Source organism: Lasioglossum baleicum, chromosome 10 (assembly GCF_051020765.1).
Source record: "Lasioglossum baleicum chromosome 10, iyLasBale1, whole genome shotgun sequence".
NCBI classification, from domain to species: domain Eukaryota; kingdom Metazoa; phylum Arthropoda; class Insecta; order Hymenoptera; family Halictidae; genus Lasioglossum; species Lasioglossum baleicum.
Window position 1 is genome coordinate 4366102 of NC_134938.1, and position 23591 is coordinate 4389692.

Here is a 23591-nt window from a genome sequence, read left to right on the forward strand (position 1 = left end):
AATCCTCATTTTTAGTAGTGTTCTCTTAAACGTTGAGTAATTAAACCTTTCTCACGAGCTATGGAGTACCTAAAAAGGAACCTTAGTATTATATTATATTATATCACCATCCATTATTTTATTTAGTGGAGTAATTTCTTTGACAATTACAGTCCCTTTCAAACTTTAGAAATGTGTGTACTTCAAATCTAATCTAACTCAAAAACATGGTTGCTCATCCTTTGTGGATTATTTCGTTAGTAGATTTTACCAGTTTCATATCCATATACATACGTTCATAATTTGACAATGAGGAATTTTCCAATTTCTATGTCGAAGAACATGCAATGAACGTAATGTCTGGTTTCTCTCTTTTTATAATTATAATTTCTTTTATAATAATAAAGTTATTAAATTTTTGTTGTTAAATAAAGTTTTCTGAATTTTGAACAGCTAGATCATGAACTAGATCAGAAACATGAACGGGCAAGGGTCCCTTCGATGCCAAGGGACACAGATATTTTTGCTAAACAAAAAAAAGGTCATTCATTGTGTTTGTTTAAAAAGGGTGCGTTACATTTGCACACAAGAGGCCCCGATACAAAGCCTAGAGCCCTGTGATACCATTTGCTACTGGCCCCGCGCTGGCTTCCACCGGCACTGCGAATTTTGGGTCGGAGTTCTATCAATTCTCCTTTATTCGCTGCGGAAGTTTGTGTGGCGTTGAAAATTTCAATTCTGCAAAGTAGCCAGGGCCTGTCGAGATATCCGAGGGTGAACACAACCGCCCCTCCGAGCTTCGGATTTTCTTTCTCATTTCGCCTTTCAGCCAGAAGAATTTTCTTTGTTCGCGACTTTCGCCGCGGCGTTTCGGACGCGCTTTGTTCTCCCTTCGCTGTCCAGCCCGTGCGATGCCCTTGTCCGTCTCCCCGCTGCAATTAATCCGTCTGTGTCGTGTAAAACGAGGAGAAAAGGGTTGAAGAAGTAACGGAGTGACCCGCGAACGTCGCGAGTCAACTCTCTCATCGCATGTTCTAATATTACTCGGCTGGCGGAATACACGGTGAGTCAGGAGCCATAACCGTGCACACGTATAGCCGTGCCCGCCGAGAAAAGACGTCGCTTCGCGCAGTGGGCTGGGCTAAATTCATAAATCTACCATCACCGGTCAACATGACCGGTTCCAGATTTATTATTTTACAATTATTGAAATAATGAAAATGATTTAATAATAAAAATTGATTGTATAAATATCTTTAGTAGGACATGTATTATAATAGGAGCCGCACAAAGTCTAAATAAAATCATTAATTAAAATCTAATTAAACTAAGATTGAAGATTGTCAAATTGTGACATCGGTTGTAAAATCGGTTACCGATTGTAAAATCGGCCTCCACTTGTTTACGTTGAACAGCGCCAACGCGAGGAACGTTGTTTGGCCACCTGATTTCACCGGGTCATATTTTAATCACTGCGACCTGGCGCATTGTGATCGTGTGCCACTTGACTGCGTATTGTGTCTGGCCAATTGCATATTGATTCGATTGTAAACGAGACGTGAGGTTGGCAACTTTGTTCGATCCGGAGCAATTAATTTAAATTCGAATTAGACGCTCGCCACGGGTCTACAAGTCAGCATTGATAATCAGCTCCATTAAATTAATTACTTCAAATTGAAATTAGAGCTGGCGACAAATTATGGTGAATAATGCAATAATATCGATAACATTTTTATTGAGCTACGAAATCGAACGACCGTTCAGACGCCGCCGTGTATCGCGAAGACGAACAAAGAGCAAATGAGTGTGCACATACATATATTTGATCCGCTTTCTCGGTTTTTAAACGACACCGACATCGGTCCGTCGCGATCAATGAACGGCCGTTCGCGACTCATGCTTCTATAATTAACGACTGGCGCGAATATCGCTGCTATCCGTGAATTTGCATTTCTAATAGGTTTTCCTGAATAATTGTATGTGAGAGCTACATATGTATGTAGTAACAAACAGGTTGTTTTTGTCCATTGCGGTGAACCGATGAAGTTGTCGGCCCTTGCTTTTCCACGTTGCAACAATGAGATGTCGTGTTAGGAAACTGTGGAATACTTAATACGAGTCATTTCAGCTGTCAGCCAGGTATCGCTTCGATAATAGACGTAGCGTGAACAAGAGTAGTAATGTATTCTTACTGGTCGCACGATCGTGTAATAACAAAATTACAGGAGAAATGTGTAAAGCGTTCACAGTTCTGGTAGAGGTGCTACATTCTTTGTAGCAGATTCGCCGGATTAAGTCTTTCCGAATGTTGGTCATCACCACCGGGGAATTACAATCTGCTGGGAACTGTTCAATGCCACGGAAAAAAATGAGGAAAATCGTTCATGGTTGCACAAAGTGTTTAAACCCATTGTTAGGAAAGTCCCAACTATGTATGTACATATCTACATTGTTGCTAATGAGTCATTAGCAGATAAATCAATGCTCGGCAAGGCTGTAACTAAACATGTGAACGTCAATGAATCTTTCCTGACGCCGCGTACGGGGTGAAAAACCTTGGAAAAACCTCTATCGTGTTTGAGGAAATTCAACAAGATTCAAATGAAAAAAGTTACAACGTTACTTCGAGCCAAAATCTTGGCCGACCTTGCCAACTATGTAGCGCTACTCGAAACAATGGCATTCGCACCGACTTCAATGCGCTGTACAAATGCCAACGTCGCGATGAAATGGAGGTTTTCGAATATTTCTCGCAAATGCCGCTACAAATCTTTTTATTAGGAGATATATTTTAATATTTCAAAGAAGGAGAGAGGAAACTTGAGATCGAGTTTTTCCTGGTGATAAAACAAAGCGTTTCCATGTGGTATTGTTGACGTTTGGCTTCAATGTCGGCAACATTCGTCTGATGAAACATTGAACAACATGTCATCATGGTCCCGAGACAAACAACTTTGGATGTCTCTGTACGCACAATAGAGACCGTTTTTGTTTGGCACGCATCTGGTTCGAGTCTTTCCTTTGTAAACAAGCTTGAACACGCGTTGAATAATGGTCCGAACGGTCTAGTCCGCGGGAATTCCTGATTGGGTGTTATTCCAATAAAACAGAGATCGTGGCGTAAGACTTTTAATGAAGCCTGTGCGGTTAATGAAGCTGTTCGGACTTCCTAAGCGGATCGAACGCCGCGCCGCCGTGTAAATGTCTACTCAAGGACTGTTTTCCTATTGATTATGTATGCATTGTTTCAGGAAACTAGTTGCAATAATTTTGCTTTGCGGTAACGCATGTTGCATCGATTCCTACCTGTAAACAATACTGAGAAGCAGCGCAAAAAGCTTGCGGAACCAGTTATGTATTAGGTTGGCAACTAAGTTCGCGACCTCCACATTTTCTCAAACAAAGTCATTTGCATACATATGCTTTTTAACACATTACCGACCGGTGATTATTGCATAATTTTGAAAAATCTATGGTACATGGCTAAACACTTTTTAATGGAACCTTCAATAGCAACAGCAATTTTCATTGTGAACTAACAAGTCACCCTCAATAATTTCTTTCTGATACACTGTCCTTCCTTGCGCCCGAAACTTTCATCGTCAATTAAACCATTACATACAGTTGAGATTATATCGTGTTTGATCTTTTTTTAATCAGGGGATATTTCTTTTGCGTCAAGCGTGTACATCCTTTTTGCGTCGATAGAGACATTACTGTACTCCATAAAATAGACTTTTCTGGGCACTTCCCGTTTTACGAAATTCAACTGCAATATTCCCAGCTTGCCTTGTCTGCATTACGCTTTCATCGCCTACTATTCTTAGCCTATTTCTTAAATGCTCCGGCAACATATTTTTTAAAATCTTAAAAACAAATATTGTACACATATTATAGTACAGCCTCAGTCTTAGGGTGAATTTATAGTGGAGCAGCGAGGTGAGCTGTGCGCGGTGAAAAAAAAAGAAAATACATATGTACTTTTTCATTAGTACGTGTCGAAATGTTGTCACGAATGTTGGTTTCTTTTCAGCGCCGCTATCATCGATGCTCGCAGCTCCACTACATATAAATCCACCCTTATGGTGCGGTTATAGTGGAGCGGCGAGCATCGATGATAGCGGCGCGGTGAAAACAAACCAACATTCGTGACAACATTTCGACACATACTAAAGAAAAAGTACATATGTATTTTCTTTGTTCCTCGTTATACTATGTATCCGTTTTTGTTCACCGCACTGCTCACCTCGCTGCTCCACTATAATCGCATACTTATAGCCATGAACTGCAGCGCCAGTAGCATACGTTCGACTTTGGATCGTCTGTTACATTGCAATATGACTCTCATCGCCCGGTTCTGTGCTTTTTGTAGCCTACTTATCTTATATATTATATGTTTCCCCCATATTAATTAATAACGTCGCACAATACTCAAAATGAGGTTGAATTCGGTTCAAGAACAGAAATTTTCTGTGAACAAATCGTGCCGATAGGCGAAGCGTATTTCCTGTAAAAGGGAACAGATACATATTGTATTCGCTTTCTTGCGTCATGGTGAGACGAATGCGCCTAGTTTTCAAGCGGCGCGGCGATTTGAATACAAAGGCATTTATAGAGCGACATATTAATTTTCATAAAGGATGACATGACAGGTACGGACGCGCGTGCGTGCGCATTTGCGACAAGGACTTGTAAATGTTGTGAGAGAACGCGGCTCGCCGTTCGCGTCATTTTACGATTGCTCCGACCGATCCTCTATGGTTTGTTCGTTAATTAACATTGGAGATGCGTCGCTCAGTCTGTCCGGGGTTCAATTAAATTTGTGTACATGTCATTACGCCCGCGCGTGTTGGCTCGTTAAAGGTCTGACGACACCCCCGGATACAGACACGCGAAATACGCGACTCCACGCATAAGACTGTGTCCAATTAGGATGATAATCGGGGAGGAAGTAATTAACGGGATACGTTGACGACGACAATTGTGCCCGATCACTCTTGATACAGCTACCATTTCCACAATTCTGATTCCGCCGAATCAGAAAGAAATTGGTTCGAGCTCGCACGGTCTTCGGGTCAGAAATGATTCATGGATTTAAGAAAAATGAAATTGATGTACATACACACTGGTGGTCAAAATGATAAGGCACCTCAGGGTTTTTAGCAATGAACATTCATTTGTACATACAGGGTGGTTCACACAACCTGCGCACCTATACAGGATGTCCCAAAATCCGTGAACTTCCCGAAAGGGGGTGGTTCTTGAGACCATATTTCAAGCGACATTTTCCTTTGCAAAAATGTTATCCGCGGCTTTGTTTAGGATTTATTAACGAAAAACACGGACCAATCAGAGCGCGACCTACACGCGAGTTGGCACAGTCGGCCCGGCGCGCCAGCTATCTATCTTGTCAGAATATTTGAAATAATTCGACGGTACGTAATAGCAACGCCTCGCATTTAGGGGTAAACAGATGAATGTAAACATTGCTTCAGAACTTAACATTGAAAACACAGATCTTGCGACGCAAACGGACAACAGTTGAGGAAACGAGCATTCACAGTGTTTACGTTCATTTGTTTACCTCTAAATGCGCGGCGCACTTATCTGTCTGACCATCCGAAGGGGCTGACAAATCTGAAAAATGAAGGGGACTAATTTGTGCCGCACCCTGTACAGTAAATTTTCTATACATAGATGCGAAGGCCCTCGGGGGATTTCCTCGCTACTATCGCATTTGGTACTATTTTTTGAGCTTCAAAGGCCGAGCCGGCAACTGTCCGCGTCTCTTTCTCTCTGATGCGCTGTCCTTCCTTGCGTTCGAAACTCTCATCATCGATTAAACTACTAAATACAGTTGAAATTATATCGTGTTTGGTATCATTTGCATTAGAAGAATGTCAGAAATTTGTTGCTGAAAGTTCCATAAAAAAAATTATGAAAAATAAAGAAGATTAAATATTGGTGTTACATTGTGATGACGCGCGGGCGTTTGAACTGTGCCGACGACTGCGACTCTCCGCGTCGCGTTAGTAGTGGTTCACACCGATATACCGAGCCGAGATCAGATTACTAAGTTGTGGAGGATATTTTATATATAATAATATAACAAAAATTTTCACATCTATAGAAAATTTACTGATATGAAATTTTGTGTGTGTACAATGGTGCCTTATCATTTTGTCCACCAGTGTAGCACTACATTGAACGGCATAATTGCTCTGTGTGAATCATGGAGAATTATCGAAAATTGCCACGTATTTCCCAACGTGAGTCAGTTTACGATCGCTTTTCCATCGGGTTCGGGATTTTTTATTCGGACCGTTCTCTGTTCGATAATGGTGATTATCTTTTTGCGTATCGTTTTCATGTTTTTCTATCCGTTTCGTCGATCATTAGACGCTCCGATAGACTCATAGCGTAATAACAAGTGTCAGTTGCGGATCGTCGTTCCATCCGACTTCCTAGAATGTTTTTATTGCCTCTATTACATAAAACACTTAATAATACGGGTGACGAGATATACTGTATCTCGCGTACCTAATCGTTATTATACAATCTCGAGTTGAACTCTCGACGATACGTTGCCATTGCCTGTAATCTCTCCCGTAATACTTTCCTCGATCCACGTAACTAACTCGCTTCGAAAGTAACGTATGCTGTAATTCAACGTAACTCGGCATTAGATTACACTCCCGTGCCTTTGGCTCGATATTTTCCCTATTCCCAACAGTGATGCATACACAATTACGTTGCTCGTCATTTTCAATCTCCTACGCTCTATTACGTAACAGAGCCAGAGTCTCGTTTAACCAAGCCTGAACTGCTAACCGAGCAACATTTCATTATGTTCAAGAACCTTTTCTTTTTTATCTTGCATAAATATCACGAAACCGCTTCCGGATTTCCATTCCTTCGAAATACAGTAGCGTCTCGACAAGCGTGAAAAACATGCACGATATTTGTGTAAAACTTACTTGTTACGTTTCGCGTCATAGATCGTCACTAGAATCCCCGCGGCGGACGTCACAGAGTCGCGCGTCACAGTGCAAAAATGTATACATAAATAATTGGTGCATTCACATGTATCAACAGCGACGTATCGCTGTTACGTAACGCGGTTAGGTGCAACAGGTACCATTGAAGCGAATGCATTACGTGGACGTTTCCGTGGATGCAGATTCTCGATCGCGGAGAACGTCACACAAGACGTTGTGTAATGTGACGTCGGTCATCAGGATAATAGAGGAAGCTTGAAATCCTCGTACGGAGATCGTATCTCAATTCCCCTAACTGACCCGATTACGTTTAATCGAAGAGCTACCGGGAAGGAAAACGGGGAATATTTCACAAATTAATCATTATGATCAATCGTACGACTTTTCATCAGAGTAGGACAATAATCAACTAATATTTAAAAATGACCAATAGTCTTTTTGAATGTTAGTCATAGCAAAATAGTCATTAGTCAAAACTTTTTGATTAGTTAGTGATAAGTAGACTGCGGATCTTTTTATGGAAAATAAAAAATGTTTGCATTGATTGCAAGACACAGGAGTAAAATAAAAATTTCTTTCCTCTTTTAATTATCTGATTAAGCTGAAACCAATACGCTGATGTCTTCAATTCTTTTTAATATGTCCACTGCTTTAAATTGTGCTTATCCATTTTTGTCATAAATGCATAAAATCCGCAGTCTAGTGATAACTAATTAATATTAATGTATGTTAATCGCACAATAGTGAGTGATGACTAAAGATTGATGACTGATCATCAACTACTAATTCACTAATAAGCAATAGCTAACGATTACTTGGAGCTGTGACTAACTATTTGCCATTTAGTTAGCTATTTTGCTATGACTGACATTCAGAAAGACTAAATATGTTTCTTCTATCGATCGTATTTGCTGTTAATAAATTTTTAAATGCTGTCGGCGCAACGGTTCGATCGTTTATTACGAATTATAAAGCAATTTTGCTAATTGTCAAACAAAATCAACGTTTTGACACATTCACTTTACAGAAAATATTCAAATAAATCTTGAAAAAGATCCAAACTAGAATCGAAACGTTGATTTTGTTTGACATTTAGCTAAATTGCTTTATAATTCGTAATAAACGATCGAACCGTTGCGCCGAAAGCATTTAAAAATTTATTATTCAAAAAGACTATCAGTCATTCTTAAATATTAGTTGATTATTGCCCTACTCTGCTTTGCATGAAGATAATTTGTTACAAATAAAAAAGTGTCTTATTACATGTCTATAAAAAACGCAATGTTCTCGACAAATAAACCAGAAGAACCGCGAGGACACCTTGTCATGCACACCTTGACCCAGAATATTTAAGAAGGGAGGTAGACTTGATGGGTAAAAATTCCTGCCCGAGAACGAAAACAACCGCGCAAGCTTTCAACAATTCGACATAACATTATTCGTATAGTTCGATGGTTACCTCGAATAATTCGAAAATAGATTTTGAAAGTCTCTCTCTCCTCTATAAATTTTTCATATCGTCAGAGATAACAAGTACGCGCGGTCGTATCGTTCCTTTGCATTTAAAATCGACTTCGTTTACGTATTTTGTGAAATATTTAGTTTACAAGTTCCACATGTTTAGCATTTCTTAATTATATGCACGTTCGACTTTAACACTAAACCCACCAGTACCGGTCAAATGACCGGTTTTATATTTTCCATTTCACAATTATTGAAATAATGAAGCTGCTTACATGAAAATCGATTCGATCAGTTTCTTTATCGGAGCATATATTGTGATAAAAATTGCATAAAATCTAAATAAATAGAGCCTTGTCATTTTTTACCGTGCTTATATTATATAACTTGCCGTGTTGTTGTATGCGTAAAATCTTGTAATCGAATTTTAATGATATAAAATGACAATAAAAGTAGAAAATAAAATATATAAAAAAAGACTCTAAAAACCACGCTTATATTAAAATGCTCTAAAAAGCAGAAAATAATGTTTTCCTGGTTCTCCATAAAATACCGAATCCGGTTAAATGATTAATAATATTTTTCCCCAAAATTTCAAGCAATCAGTTCAAAATTTCTTCTGTTATATTCAATATTATTATATCTGTTAAATTTTTCTGTTATTCCCAATAATTACCAGACTCAATATAAATTTAAATAAAATCATGGCATTAGTGACTATAAAAATAAAAGCGTGGAGCGCCCACGAAGATTACGTCAATATAGTTTAGCGCTCCACGCTTTTATTTGATTTTAAATTCATATTAAATTTTTCTATCTATTCCGACACTAATTTGATAACAGAAGAAATTTTGAACTAATGGCATAAAATTTTGGAGGAAAATATTATCAATCATGTAACTGGATTCGGTATTTTATGGAGAACCAGGAAAAACATTATTTTCTCCTTCTTAGTGCATTTTATAATAACACTTTACCCAGCGGAAGCCTATTATGTAATAGGATTTTCAATAATTGTGCTGTACCAAAAGAAAGCATAGAAATTTTCTTTTACATTGCACTCTTAACTGAAACTATTAGATGATGTTATTGAGGGTGACTTGTTAATTAACAATGAAAATTGCTGTTGCTATTGAAGCTTCTATTATAAAAGTGTTTAGCCATGTACCATAGATTTTTCAAAATTATGCAATAATCACCGGTCGGTAATGTGTTAATATATAAGCGTGGTTTTTCAAAAGGTTTTTTCATATATTTTCTTACAAGGTAAAACATTTTAATCGCTGTTAGTGGTCGGTAGGTTCAGTGTTAAGTTATGAACTTGAAAAATTGAATTTCGGTCGGCGTTTTCGACCGTTTGCAATTGCTCGACGGAGCAGGATCGAGGATGATCCACAGTCTGGTGGCTAGAGTGGTTGCGCAACGACCGGTAAGAGCCGATCAGGAAGAACAATTAGAAAGTTACGAGACGCGAGGCGTTCTGGCGCATAAACGTTTATGCGATCGGCTCGTCGCGCGCAACCGTTGCATAAACATCGGCGTGCACGCAGGGGCATGCGCTCTTGCTAGTACATCGTTGCTCGGCTCCTGGTTGACCACCGCTTCGATCTCTCTCTCTCTCTCTCTCAATTCTCTCCCCCACCACCCTCTTTCACTTGGTCTTTCTCGCTCTCTCATTCAGCCGGCTCTTTCTCTCCTACTCTTTTTCGCATCGATTTGCTAGAATCTCGCGCACAGTTCGGGGAACCGTCGAACAGGCGGCGAAACGCGAACGTTTTCCGGCCGATCGTTTCAGCTGGTTGTTCTCCTCCCTTCGCCACCGTCGTTCCTCGGCCGGTTCTTCGTCTCCCGTTGCCGAAGAGTCTCGGTCCGTTGGTCGATCGGTTGCTCGACTGGTTTCTCGCAGTCCTCTCAGCGTGTCATGGTAATTTCGATCGGCGGTGTCCGCGTTCTGCCAGGTCTCTCTGGTCCCCGGTGTCCGGTGCGGTGGCAACGTTCGCGAGTATCCGCAGGATCGAGTGTCGATGCCTCGTGCATCGGATAATCTATATCGTGTTCGATCAACGCCCATTTTCATATCGGTTCCTTCTCGACAAGCTCGTTGTCGCTTCTCGAGCTATTCGATCTCTTTCGCTCGGATACGAAATCGTATCTGCTCGTAAGGAGTAAGTCTTTCTCTTCTGTTTCTACCAAGCACAGTGACCCCGACCGCCGCGTAATGAAGTAATCGCGATTTAACCGAGTGCGGCCGAGAAGTGCCGGCTGTTTGTTGTTACAACCGACAGCTCCTAAAGTAACGAAAGTTTCTCAACGAAATGGGATAGTTGTAGGCGTAGACACACCGAACGGATACGAACAGGGAGCCGAGAAATGGATTACGAGGCAAACGTCGAGGATCGCTTCTCGAGGGTGAGTTTTATAGCAAGTCTCCCGGGTTTTGCGAGGTTCTAGAATATATAACGCGATCCCGCCGTTCGAGGGACCACGGAAATCGCGCTGTGAGTGCTGTTTCGCGGTGTGTCGGTTCGCCGATTTCTCGTCTCCTTTCACGCCGAAACATGCCAGGCAGTGCGCTAGCGCCCCTCGAATCGACTATTTATTGCTCTAAATACGTCGTTTTTACATAATTGTTCGATCGCGTTCTGTACTCTCGCCGTTCGCGAACGAAACGAAAGAAGGCAGCGTGCTAACAGCTGTACAAATATTACCAAACATCGCACGAAGTCTAACATACATCACGTTAGACGACAGTGGCCTATAGATTGCTAAAAAAACAAGTCTGTAAAATCTGACGGAGCTAACGGAACTTTCTCGCCCATTCAATAATTCATTTAATGCCGCTAGACTCTTTTCGCACCGACAAAAACATCCGCAAGAACTGGACGCTCGCTCGACCGTGAACGTGACAGAATAATTAATCGTCCCGCAAATAATTAAATTCTATTCGCGGAGTGACCGATCACGATACCGTGATTTTCAACAGACGAGAAAAACTCTCGATCACTCTCTTTATCTTTGATCTTTTTCTTGCGGAATGTAATAGCACTCGTTGCTGGTGATAATTACGTATCGCGAGCAGTGTTTTCGCGAGATCGTTAACAGGAAAAAAAACGGTATTTCTTGAAAGGAACGATCTGTTTAAAAACTGCGCTGTGTCGGAAATTTGGATCGCATTTTTCCAAATGCATTGCCGATATCTATCCGTGTTTTGAAACTGCTGGTTGCACAATTGCGTCGAGAAACGGGTTCTTTCCACGGGGAACAAAGTCGTGTAACCGAGCGATAAACTCTTTTTTATGGGAATTCTGTGGCTAGCTTTTATTGGTCGAACAGGCCGACGCGTTTAACGAATATTAGGCAAACCGACACTTTGGCTGCAATGAAAGGATTTATTATTTGAATACCACGTTACATAATGGTTGATCTAGTGGCCACATCAGGGGAATTATGGGGAAACAGTTACCCTCTCTCTGCCGGTACCGCATCAGTCACGTGACACTGCGACACTTGCACTATAGCAGGCCTGGCCAATACGCGGCCCGCTGGGCGATTTTATATTTCCATTGAAACTTTTGTTTCTCGTTGTATGTATACAAAAGATATTAAATAAATTAAAAATTGCACGAGTCATTGTTATAATGAGCAAGTGCGACGTATAACATTGAAGTTTTATTCATTTTGTATTTGTATTACATTTTTTAAAAGCATGTTTTGCTAAAGTGCGGTCCGCTGTAACGTTACACGTCATCAAAGTGGCTCGTGAAACCATTTGGGTTGGCCAGGCCTGCACTAATAGCATCGTAGGAGGGGAGCGGCACACAGTTGGGACCTTCCGTCCAAATCGGAGACAAAATGAAAGAACTTTCGATAGAAATGAGGTAGAGCGATGAAGTTTTTTTTAAATTAAAGCTGAAACTTTGCGGAATATGGGAAAAATAGGGAGATTATGGTAAGAACGTTTTTTAACGTTGAGAAAATTCGTTAAACTTGCACAATTTCGATAAAATTGTTGTTTTTTCAATACCACGCGCGGAAATTTTTTTTTGAACATGCTGTACTTCATTTCCCGTAGATTTTTTCACGCTGATTTCAAATCTGGTCTCAAAACTTGTCTACGACCTCATGATATTGCAAAATCGATTTCTTAAAATTCTACATGTTTAACGAATTTTCTCAAGGTTAAAAAACGTTCGTACCATAATCTCCCTATTTTTCTCATATTCTGCAAAGTTTCAGCTTTAACTTTAAAAAAATTTCATCGCTCTACCTCATTTCTATCGAAAGTTCTTTCATTTTGTCTCCGATTTGGACGAAAGGTCCCACTGTGCGGCAGAGCGGGGACACTAATCTTAATCTCGCGACTATGGTCTTCAACGCTTTCTTCATTTTCTAGCAAACGCGGAACGGATTTTCCTTGAATCATGAATTCAATTTGAAGAGGAGGGGCATTGTGACGGATTTCCCCGCGTATTTACTCAGCATCCGGTGTAATCGCCGACGTTGAACTCGGTCCTGTAAAAGAATTCCCCGTCCGTACTTTATGCGGTACATTCGCATTCAGATATCGTGTGTCTTCGGCGTCCGTTGCCTGCGGAAAAATAAGCTATCTCCTTCTCTCTTCTCGAGCTTCCTATCGTCTGCCATTGAATTAATTTTTTCCCCTTTTCTGAAAGGACCGCGCAGACCGTATGTTTATTTATGTCGCGTTGCGCCGATCAGGAAGAGCATAATGTATTATTCGTGATTTCATATTCCCCGGCATTCGCTCCGGCGGCGATCGTCGCTAATTATCATGCTAATAGATCGAATCGACCGAGGTGAATGTACTCGGCAAGCAGGCACGAGTCAATGACTAAATCCCTCCGCAAACATAATACGACCGTAGCATCTTCGCTGTATTATAATAGCAACGATTGTACATACAATTTTATGACAAAAATGATGTACTCCGAGAATCGAAATATGTACAAGCTTCGAGCGCAACGAATTGTTCTATGGTTAGTCCTCTTTCCGACTACGAGTCTACGGGAAAATAGAAGTTCCATTTTTCATTTCCTCCCGTCTCTGAAAGAGAACCGGTTTTCTCTCGGAATCAACGGTTCTGCTACGTTGACTGTATATTTTTTGCACTCTTACTTCGTTCCAACGAAAGCAATCACAAAACCAATTGAACAGGTTTCGTTTTCCGTTGCTCCGAGGTATGCAACCGACTGATACCACGTCCATAAACGCGTAGCGTTGCCAACCGGACCATGCTGTTAATCTGTTAACGACGTGTATTGACAACATATCTGTTACGCAATATACCAATGACCCAATACCCTTCGTCCAAAAACTCTGAAACGGTCTTCAGGTTATCGATCATCGAGGATTAACGAAGTAAACATTTAGATTGAGCACGTAAAGATCATTTCAATACATATACCGTTCACTATTCATTCGTCTTTTTATAAATTTGATTTCTGTTTTACCCCGATATCCAATATCGGCCCAAATTATCAAACAGCCGCCTCCCATTTGGCGACGGCTTAATAATTGTTGTTCTTCATTCAAATTATGATACGTCTTCTGGACCATCCAAATTATATCTTTTTTCGTCAGTAAATATGACTCTTCGCCGCTTCGTCCTCATATTTATATGCTTTTCGGCAAATTGTAAGCGGAACGCTTTATGCTCCTTCTTGAACCAAGGCTTCTTCTGCTATTCTCTTCGCGCTAAGTGCTTGCATTTTTGTAAAACACAACGTACATTCTTTCCGTTAGTGTTTACGCCAACACTTCAGCGAATTTGATGCTGTTCCCAATGTTGCACGTTTCTCACGGACAATTAAACTTTATGGACACTCAGAACTCTTCTTTCTCCCGTAATTTTCAGGATTTTTTAACAAGCTCATTTGTGTAATTCAATCTTGTTCTTTCTTTAACTTCAATATCGTATGTACTTCACATAGTACACTAATTGTTAGTTTTTTCCACGACCCATTCTTAACAGTTTAGTATGTTGTTTCATTAAATAAGCACGAAAGAAGCTAGTACCCACTTTATCAATTACGTTTTGCAATGATTGTTCGCTCTTCAGTAATTTCTGCACAACTGACAAATGTAAAACTGCTATTTGTGCTATAATTTTGTACCCGCTTGTGGGCCCCAATATTTACGTTTCCATTTCGAAAATTCTATTTAAGTAAATATGGTGGGTGATACTCAGTACATTGTACGTACAGGCATGTCAGAATATGTTGATATATTAAGTTCATTTTAGTTTAATGTACCAAATTAGGAAAAATATATGATGTGCTATCCTTTTGTCCCGGAGTGTAGCTATGAAAATAGCTACGTACGCAGTTGTATGCTTCCGAATCTTCTCGTAAACGAAAAAAATAGGATTTTTGAGGGCGATAGCGTCCTAGATCAATCTTTGGTAATTATTTAGAAGATGGGAGGGCCTCCCCTCAGATTTTGATGACCTTGAAATATGTTGTCAAGGATTCGCGAAAAAATCGAGCGGCGGTAACATGTATAGGAAAAAGTTGTTCAAAACGTCGAAATCTATAACATATTTAAATTTTATCAAAATTTGAGAGGAGGCCCTTCTTCTAAATAATTACCCAATCTTTTACCTAGCGTTTCTGACTACTAAAAACCCCGTGTTCGTATAATCGAGAAATGAGAACGCGAAAACCCGCACCCTTGCAATCCTGGAAAAAGGAGTCTACTCCCTCAAGAGCACCGTATAAAATCTTGGCGAACAAACGGTAAACTGTTCCGCTTTCGTGCAACTTTATTGTCGGGTCAAGACCCGTGATTTGTATGCATGAATTTCTAGAGCATCTTATTATTCATAAGAGAATCGCTCGGAAATAGGGCATACGTAGATAATATGGTACATCGTAAAAATCTTGATAAATATGCAACGAACCTCGAAGCGCGCAATTACGCCAATTGCTCGAGTCAATTTCGATCGAAAGAAAGTGAGAAAAAAAAGCTGCCACGGCAATCGCGGAACTATTGTCTCCGTGGGATGTTCGCCCATTATAGCGAGCAGAGATAACAACCGTGGACTTTGATTACTTTCGAAATCATCGTCGCGCATCAATCTGCCGCAGCGTGCGATCGCAGGCATTATCGGATGCAATTTACAATTATTCCGTAACATCGGCGTAATTTCGCTCGGCGGTGACGGTGCCCGCGAGTGTAATGGACCGAGTGGCAATTACAGCCAACATAATTTCCCGAGGCTCTAATTGTCGTGCTGCGCCGCCGTAGTTGTCCGCGCGTTCGGAATTTCTTTCTCGCCGTAACTGTTATACTTTCCAGCAAACGTAGTTACGAGGCTGTCTTTACGACACGCCGTCATGTCGTCGAGATCTGCCGGTCTGATCAAGATTTCAGAGATCTTCGACTCATAATTAACCCGGAAACACGGTTAAATCACGAGAGCCGGGGAGAACATGCAGAACAGGCTGAAAATGTATTAGACTGTCCCAAAAGGTCACCGCGCAACAAAAGATGCTGATGCTCGTCCAATTTTCAACCGCGGCGTTCCGCGAAATATGATTTCGTAGTAGAAGCATGTTCAAGGATATCGCAGGGGAAGAACAATACTGTTCAGCGAAACTCGAATAGCCACGATCGCAATCTTACGAGGAAGAGAACGCGAAATGCGTTCCGAGACGAGCGCAGGTACACGTTTGCAAATCATCTCCGCGTGCCTTATCCTGAACGACCGCGTAGAAGGAATTTTTCCGTGGATATTACGTGCCACAGAACAATACTTGAAATATTATTTCAAACAACTTTTATTCTTGAAATTGTTCTTCGAAATTATATTGGGTATGGGAATAGGTTTCCGCCCTTTTGACAGACGTCGTTGTACTTAAGTACCGATCGCATATTTGATGGTGTTCTGCACGGACAGTGATCGCATACTGACATTATTCTTTTATGACCACGCCGAGAGTTCAAAAGAGAGCCGACCGAAGAGAAGGACAGCATGACAGTGGAGTGGTTAGGCACTGGACAGTGTTCGCGTACCCGATCGCGGACAGTAAACGCGACTTCACTGTACTTGTTTTTGAAAGGCGTGTGTCTAAGCTTCAAAACGCAGTTGGTGGGAATTATTTGGAGCGTGAACAGCAATATCAATTTTTCGCGTAAAAGATGTCGACTTTTGTTCCAAGTAAGCAGCACTTGCGGGAAGTTGTGTTGCATTATTTTGTTTCAAGGAAAGGTGCCGCGTAAACGCATCGTTTGCTCGTGGATATTTACGGGGACGATGCTCCATCAAATACAAGTTGTAAAGAATGGTTTCGGCGGTTTAAAAACCACGATTTAAACCGCGGTTTAAAAACATTCGAAGATACAGATTCGCGAACATTACAAGAAAATCGACCGGAATGGGTCAACAGGCATGACAAGCTGATTTTGTTACATGACATCGCTAGGCCACATGTCGCAGAACCCGTCAAGAAATACTTGGAAGGAGTGAACTGGGTAATTTTCCTCCACCCGCCATATTCGCCGGACATTGCTTCTTCAGATTTCCATTTGTTCCGGTCCATGCAGTCGGCCCTATCTAGAAAGCAGTTTACTTCCTGTGAAAGTATCCAAAATTGGCTCGATGAATGGATTGCATCGAAACAACCAGATCTGTTTCTTTCAGGAATTTGTTTATTACCTGAACGGTGGAAGAAGGTTGTAGATGCCGATGGAGCATACTTTGAATGAATTTACTTTCCATCTGTATTTCTGAATAAAGAGCTTCTTTTCAACAAAAGAGGGCGGAAACATATTTCCATATCCAGTAATTAGCTAACCGGATTATCAGGTCAGACAATAAAAATCGGTGAGGTGGACCTTCTTCTAAATAATTAGGGTATAAGGTTGCTCAAGTCATACCAGTGCTTAAGTCGTACCACTTGAATTTTGAACGAACTACGGCGACAACAGCACATATAACGGCAACCAAATATACATCTGAGTCAACCAAGTTGCTTTACGTATTATTGTCTGCCATAAACCAGCCTCATTATAAATCCTGTCATCATGTAAATTTATGTCAATTTTCTTATAATTTCCTGCATATGTTTGGTAGTTAATCTTGCAAGTAAATTATTGATAAAATTATGTTCCTTATTAAATGTAAATTCAGTAGAATTTACGTAATCGTTTGGTCGAAACGAGATCGTATTAATTTTATTCAATTAGGTTATGTTTACTCTTTAAATTTAATTGTGCCGTGTCTTAAGTCATACCCATATGAGATTCCTAAGTCGTACTACCTCGTCAGTAGAAATAACGTCAACGCAGAATAAAGAAAACGTAAAAAATACGGCAAATAAAAGAAACGCATTAATTAATAACAAGGAGTGGCATTAAAAATTAAAAAGAAGAAAAGCGATTGGTTTCGTTTCATTTGTGGAGGAGATCGGGATGAAAATATGATTAAATGCTTGAAATGCAAATCATGGGTGCACGATGTATGCGCTGGAGTTGGCAAAAGAACAAACAAATTTGTATGTGATGTTTGTGACTAACTGAATACCTATGTGTCACGTAAACAGATTAATAAAAAAACACGTTTTAATTATTATTCTTGCTTAATTGAATTCTTAGATACGACTTAGGCTCTAGGCAGTACGACTTAGGAAACCGGTTCCTTTAGTCGTGCCGATGTAAGTTTTTCAAGATTTAGTTTATTTTAAGTGAAAGAGCGTATAGATTTTCTAATTTCGTAATAATAAATAACAACAATATTAACACAAGTTTTGAATAACATATTTAATATCTATTTATCTGATGAATCCCAAGTTTTATACGGCTTTTTTCTTAAGGAGTACGACTTGAACAACCTTAGTACCGTACGCATAGTCTTTTATCGGTGTAACATGTTCAGTGGCAAACAAACATCGAGAACATTTCGAAGCCTGCCTAATAGTACGTCCTATTCTTCGCGTCATCGAGAAAACTCGGTTTCCGTGTCAACGATCAGAAGAACGAGAGAAGTGCTTATCGTGAACTCAGCATGAAAGTTCGGCTCTAATCAGCCGACACAACATCCGGAGGCTTCGCTCGCGTAAAAGTCACAGCTTTCATAAAATCTCTAACGGTGCTGCGTTTGCTACAAGTAATTCTCCACCGTACCTCGGTCAAACTGGCTATCGCTCGTTTGATGTTTATACCGTGTTCTTCCTCGAGTCCTGCTAGTTTTACGCTGTCGGGAAGAACAGTCGTAAAATTTCGAACGACAGAATGATTAACGCCGAGGGAGGAAACGGAACGCGAGGCCTATTTTCGCGTAGAAAAAGTGTCGGGTGGTCATAGCGCTTGGAAGGAGGCTCGGTCGAAGATGATTTTCCAGCGGAATGCGAAATCGAATACCAAATGGCAGCAGACTGCCATCGTTGCAAAAAATTCAAGTCCCGCCATGTATCCCGAACGAGAGTGTGTGACGGCGATAAGAAACTTGATTGGACATCGGTTTCTTTTCAAGGACACGAAGCCGTGACGTGTGCACGCGCGCACGTTGACATTATAATAACCCGACGAAATGAAACGTGGAAGTTTTATGCGTGATTGACGTTTCATAGGCGCGTGGCACAAATCAATGACGAGACGTGTATCGTTAAACGTATTTATGAATCGTAAAATTTCACATGAACAACCGTTCGCCGCGTTACGAGTTTATTCGCATTACAGATTCTACGGCAGGTTCCGTTTTCTTCTAGAAGCAACTAACGCGCGGACGACTACGTCGAAACGGACAGCACATTCCGTTACTCGGCTGACCGATTTTCTTTTTCGTGGGCCACAGCCCACTGTGACTTTTCGGATCTTAGTCGCCGAGAGATGTGGGTAACGGGAACGAAACCAGTCGAATAGTGGCCACTTGCGAAACGATCGAACTACGTTTTCCTTTGGTTAACGGTGAACGATGCAAACCGGAGATTTCCTCTGGACACACCTACGGACAACGCGTTCACGCGGTGATCTAATTGTGTAAACAGTTACGGTAGAGATCTTCGTGACAGTTGTGGAGAATGTTGATGAAATTTACGGAATATGAGCAAGATGTCTTTTTAAAATGCTCGATAGAGGTCCACACGAAAAAGTGGCAAACTTATTGTAGTTATAAAAGGTTTTTCAATAAGGACATAACAGCTTTAAGTTTAAATAAAACACAGAGAAATTGAAATATAAGGCTGAAATTGATTACAGTTGTAGTACACATGTTGCAATTATGTGTGGAAGTCGATGTCGTTCATATGACCTCCGCGGGCACGACGGCAGCAATCGATTCTTTGAATCCAATTTTCAACTACTCTCCCACACATATCAGCCGGAATGTTGGTAATTTCGTGTTCAATATTGTTCCTGAGATCGTCTAACGTCGTTGGATGGTTGGTGTAAACTTTCGACTTAAGGTAACCCCACAGGAAAAAATCCAACGGCGTCAAATCACATGAGCGCGGTGGCCATTCGACAGGACCGTTAAATTTGCTACTATCGATTCAGAATATCGTCAGTAAGTTTTAATGATTTCCAAACGTTGCTCGTTCGTGAACTTCACCATGATAAAAGTGTAAACCTTCACAGACGTGTTGACATTGACAAATCATAAAAAAGTTTGAGGTTGTGTTCCGTATTATAAAACAAAAAGGTTATGTTTCTATTGAAAAAACCTTTTAGTGGCGAGCGTAGAGACGATGTTCGTGAAGCACGTGTAGAGAAGATCTGGGGAACGTGGCCTAGGGGGCCCAAACGGGGACGAAAAAGGAGTGGAGCATGCCGTTGGGCACGGGGGAAAGGTGATAAATGTGATCGGCGCAAAAATCTAGAAGACAAGAGCCGTCTCTCGGCGTGTCCCCACCACGGTGTCGAGGGGGCAGAACGACGTTTTGTCCATTCACCGTAGTCGTTCCTGGGCCCAATGTCACCGATTATTCGTTTAACGGGACCTACGCGTCCACCGTGGTGGTGAACGATGGTTTCTCCGGGAGCCAATCATCGTTTAGGGGTTCCGTGCCGCGCGCGGTCAGTTGATGAGCACGCCGTTCCGCGCAAGCATTGGTTCCGCTTTTTCATTATCGATTCGTCGCTCGAGTTGATCAAACTGTTCCTCCTTTTTTATCTTCCGGTCTACTTTTTTCCTCCCGTTCACCGAAACGGTGCCCGAATCGGACACAGCGAGGTGTCGCCGCAACTGTTGGATCGTAAAAGTTCACAGACTCGTCCGGCGTGGATCAATATCGTTTCTACAATCACCGTCAAGGACGTCGTCGAGCGAAAAAACACGAAGCGTTCCGTGCATCGGATTTCTTCGCGAGTCTGGCGGCGCGGCGCGGCGTGACACAAGATCCTGAACGCGCGCGTGTTTACTCTAGCCCAGACATCGAGTCCTGCGGCCACGTGGTACCAGAAGATTCGCGTTATATCGGTCCGTGTCGCAGCTCCGGTGACGTAATTATTGGAGAAGTAAAGAGGAGAGGATGACAGGTAAGGATCGAGCGAGAAACGATCGCGAACGATTCTAAACGACAAGGACGCCGAGCTACGCCGACGAAGATCCCATGTTCTCGCGATCCAGCTGACTTCTAGCTAATCGGACAGTGTTTGCTCTTCTTATTTTCTCTGGCCAGTATGTCGAGATAATAGCGGCTGAGAGACTACAGCGGATACAGCGTTCGAACTTCCGTTACAATTATCGAGAATTACCGATTCGAAGGGAATTGACCCGGATCGGTGTTTCGACGAAAGGACGATCGCCATAAACTGGATACCGACGGAGAACGGCGGGAGGAGAGTAGGGGCAGAACAAAAGCGTCCAAGTACGCAAGAGAAGAACATCAGTTTTAGGAGAAGGCGAGCCTTGTCGAGTGCAGCCACGCAGCTGAAGGCTCCGCCGCGTATTTTGCATATTTATCATTCGCCGAAAGAAGGATCCGCCGGTGACGAGATTTATTTAAGCGACGCGCCACGTCCCGCCTGTAACGCAGGTTTCGTTGGCCAATCGGCGCTGAACGGTTTCCGCGACAAAAATTCCCTTTCGTGGGACGCAACTGGACCCATCGCAACGGTTCAAAACGGGTTCCATAGTTTCGAACGTAAGTTAAACATCGGATAGGCAGTCTGAACGTACACCGCACGTTTCGTTCTACAGTTTTACGTTCTACAGGACTAAAGAGAAAATTGGAAACTGATTTTGACGGCCCGGTTTGGACGCTTGTTTATAAAATCAGACTAGCAAAGAATCTTTTGAAGTGTTCACTTAATCCCGCTTTATGCAATCGCCGAGCGTAATGCATCGAATCCGCAGCCTCAGTTATGTCATTTAAAACAAACGGTTAGGTAATTTGACTTGTTAGTCGATACTTGCTGTTTTTTCTTCCTGACTGTAACCATTGAGTAAATGCCGCTTTAATTGCGTTGTTAAACGGTTCGGAATATTATTGTTCTGCTTCGAACAATGTACGACAACAGTGGAATCGTGTAAAGAATGCGAAATTCCTCGCGATTACGAAGAATGACTAACATTTCTCACCTGTTGCGTCCGTTCGATTTGTTGCAGGTGTTCTTGAATCAGCGGGAAAAGGATGTGGTAGAAATTTTAGTCGGCGCCAAGACCAATGGCGCGACACCATTAGTGATGGCCTGTCGAAACGGGCATTACGACGTAGCTGAATACCTGATCGAAAAATGTGGAGCGAACATCGAGCAGTCCGGGTCAGGTAATATACTCACGTCATCGCTGCGAATCGAACATTTTTGCGAACTTGCAGAATTACGCGAGAAAAGAAAACGTCGTCGTTTCTATATGTCGTCAAGAAATTTATTATGGACATTTTTACAATTCCACTTTCTAACACTAAACCTACCATCGCCGGACGAAACGACCGTTTACAGATTTTTGATTTCACAGTGTTATTGAGATAATAAAAATTATTTCATAAGAAATGAGCGTGTACAAAATCTAAATGAAATTAAACTTGTCATTTATACAAGGCAGTGGTTCTTAAACTGTGGTCCGCGGACCCCTGAGGGTTCCGCGAAACAATTTTGATATTATGCAGAGCTGGGGAAAATAGTATTTTTAATAGTAAATAGTAAATGATCCTACTTATTTTAGACAGAGGTAGGCATTTACCAGTTACTTCTTCGGCTCGGTAGGTTTAGTGTTAAAATTCTAACAATTTGTAATAATGTGTTTGTCCTTTGCAATAGTGGTCTTCGACGGCGACACGATAGGAGGCGCCAGTCCCTTATGGTGCGCATCGGCTGCTGGCCACTTGGCCCTTGTCAAGTTGCTGGTGAAGAAAGGTGCCCAGGTGAATACGCCCACTCTAACAAGATCCACACCTCTGCGAGCAGCTTGCTTCGACGGCTATTTCGACATCGTTAAACTTCTGGTCAATCATGGCGCCGGTACGTACGCGTTTCAGAAGAATCCAAGTATATATTCTGAAATGATTTATGGACAGGTTTGCATCTCGAAAACAAATTGTGCCGGGTGATTCAGCCGAGTATGCCACATAAATGAAAACATGGTTGGGACGAAAGTTGTATAGTTCCAAGAGTAGCATACAATATTCTATTTTTATTCCGTTCGTAGTTAACGACTACGAGTCGACCCCATTATAGAAAGAGGATATTATTTCTGACCACGATCGTAGCAAACTTGATAGATTACTATTTTCTGATTCGTATACTCCTATTGTCTTACCCGCGCTATAGCAAGCCTTCCATGTATACATATAGAGCAACGGTCTATTCTTACCATTCCGTAAATAGACAAGAAAAACCAATCAAATGCGAACGTGCCTTCTGTTTTCAGACATCGAGATCGCGAATCTCCATGGTCACACGAGCTTGATGATCGCCTGCTTCAAAGGACACATTAATATCGTTAGATATCTGCTCGCCCTGAAAGCGGACGTTAATCGGAAATCCGCGAGGGGCAACACGGCGCTTCACGACGGTGCAGAGAGCGGATCGCTGGAGATCGTGAAGATGTTGATCAAGTATGGGGCCAAAATGGATGCTGATTACTGTGGGATGACGCCGCTCCTCACGGCAGCTATAACAGGTTATAGCAATAGTGACATCACAATTAGATCTGTTCTCTTTCCAAACAGTAATACACTGTACGCTAAGAGA

The 23591-nt window shown here is 41.6% G+C and overlaps 2 protein-coding genes across 4 annotated transcripts in view; both read left to right on the forward strand.

The window, feature by feature from the left end:
- The window catches only part of Unc-13 (unc-13), a 697844-nt gene that overhangs the window by 35073 nt on the left and 639180 nt on the right, over positions 1-23591 (forward strand). The gene's annotated exons all lie outside the window — the stretch shown is intronic.
- Positions 1-23591, forward strand: part of LOC143212795 (protein fem-1 homolog CG6966) — a 33127-nt gene that overhangs the window by 5769 nt on the left and 3767 nt on the right. The window contains exons 1-4 of one of the 3 annotated variants that reach the window (XM_076431964.1): positions 9537-10847; positions 22006-22165; positions 22659-22859; positions 23269-23520. In XM_076431964.1, coding sequence (XP_076288079.1) covers positions 10809-10847; positions 22006-22165; positions 22659-22859; positions 23269-23520 — 652 coding nt within the window. In that variant the 5' untranslated portion in view covers positions 9537-10808. Of the gene's footprint in view, positions 1-9536; positions 10848-12629; positions 21542-22005; positions 22166-22658; positions 22860-23268; positions 23521-23591 lie in introns of those variants that run through there. The other 2 variants (XM_076431966.1, XM_076431963.1) reach the window with 2 other exon arrangements.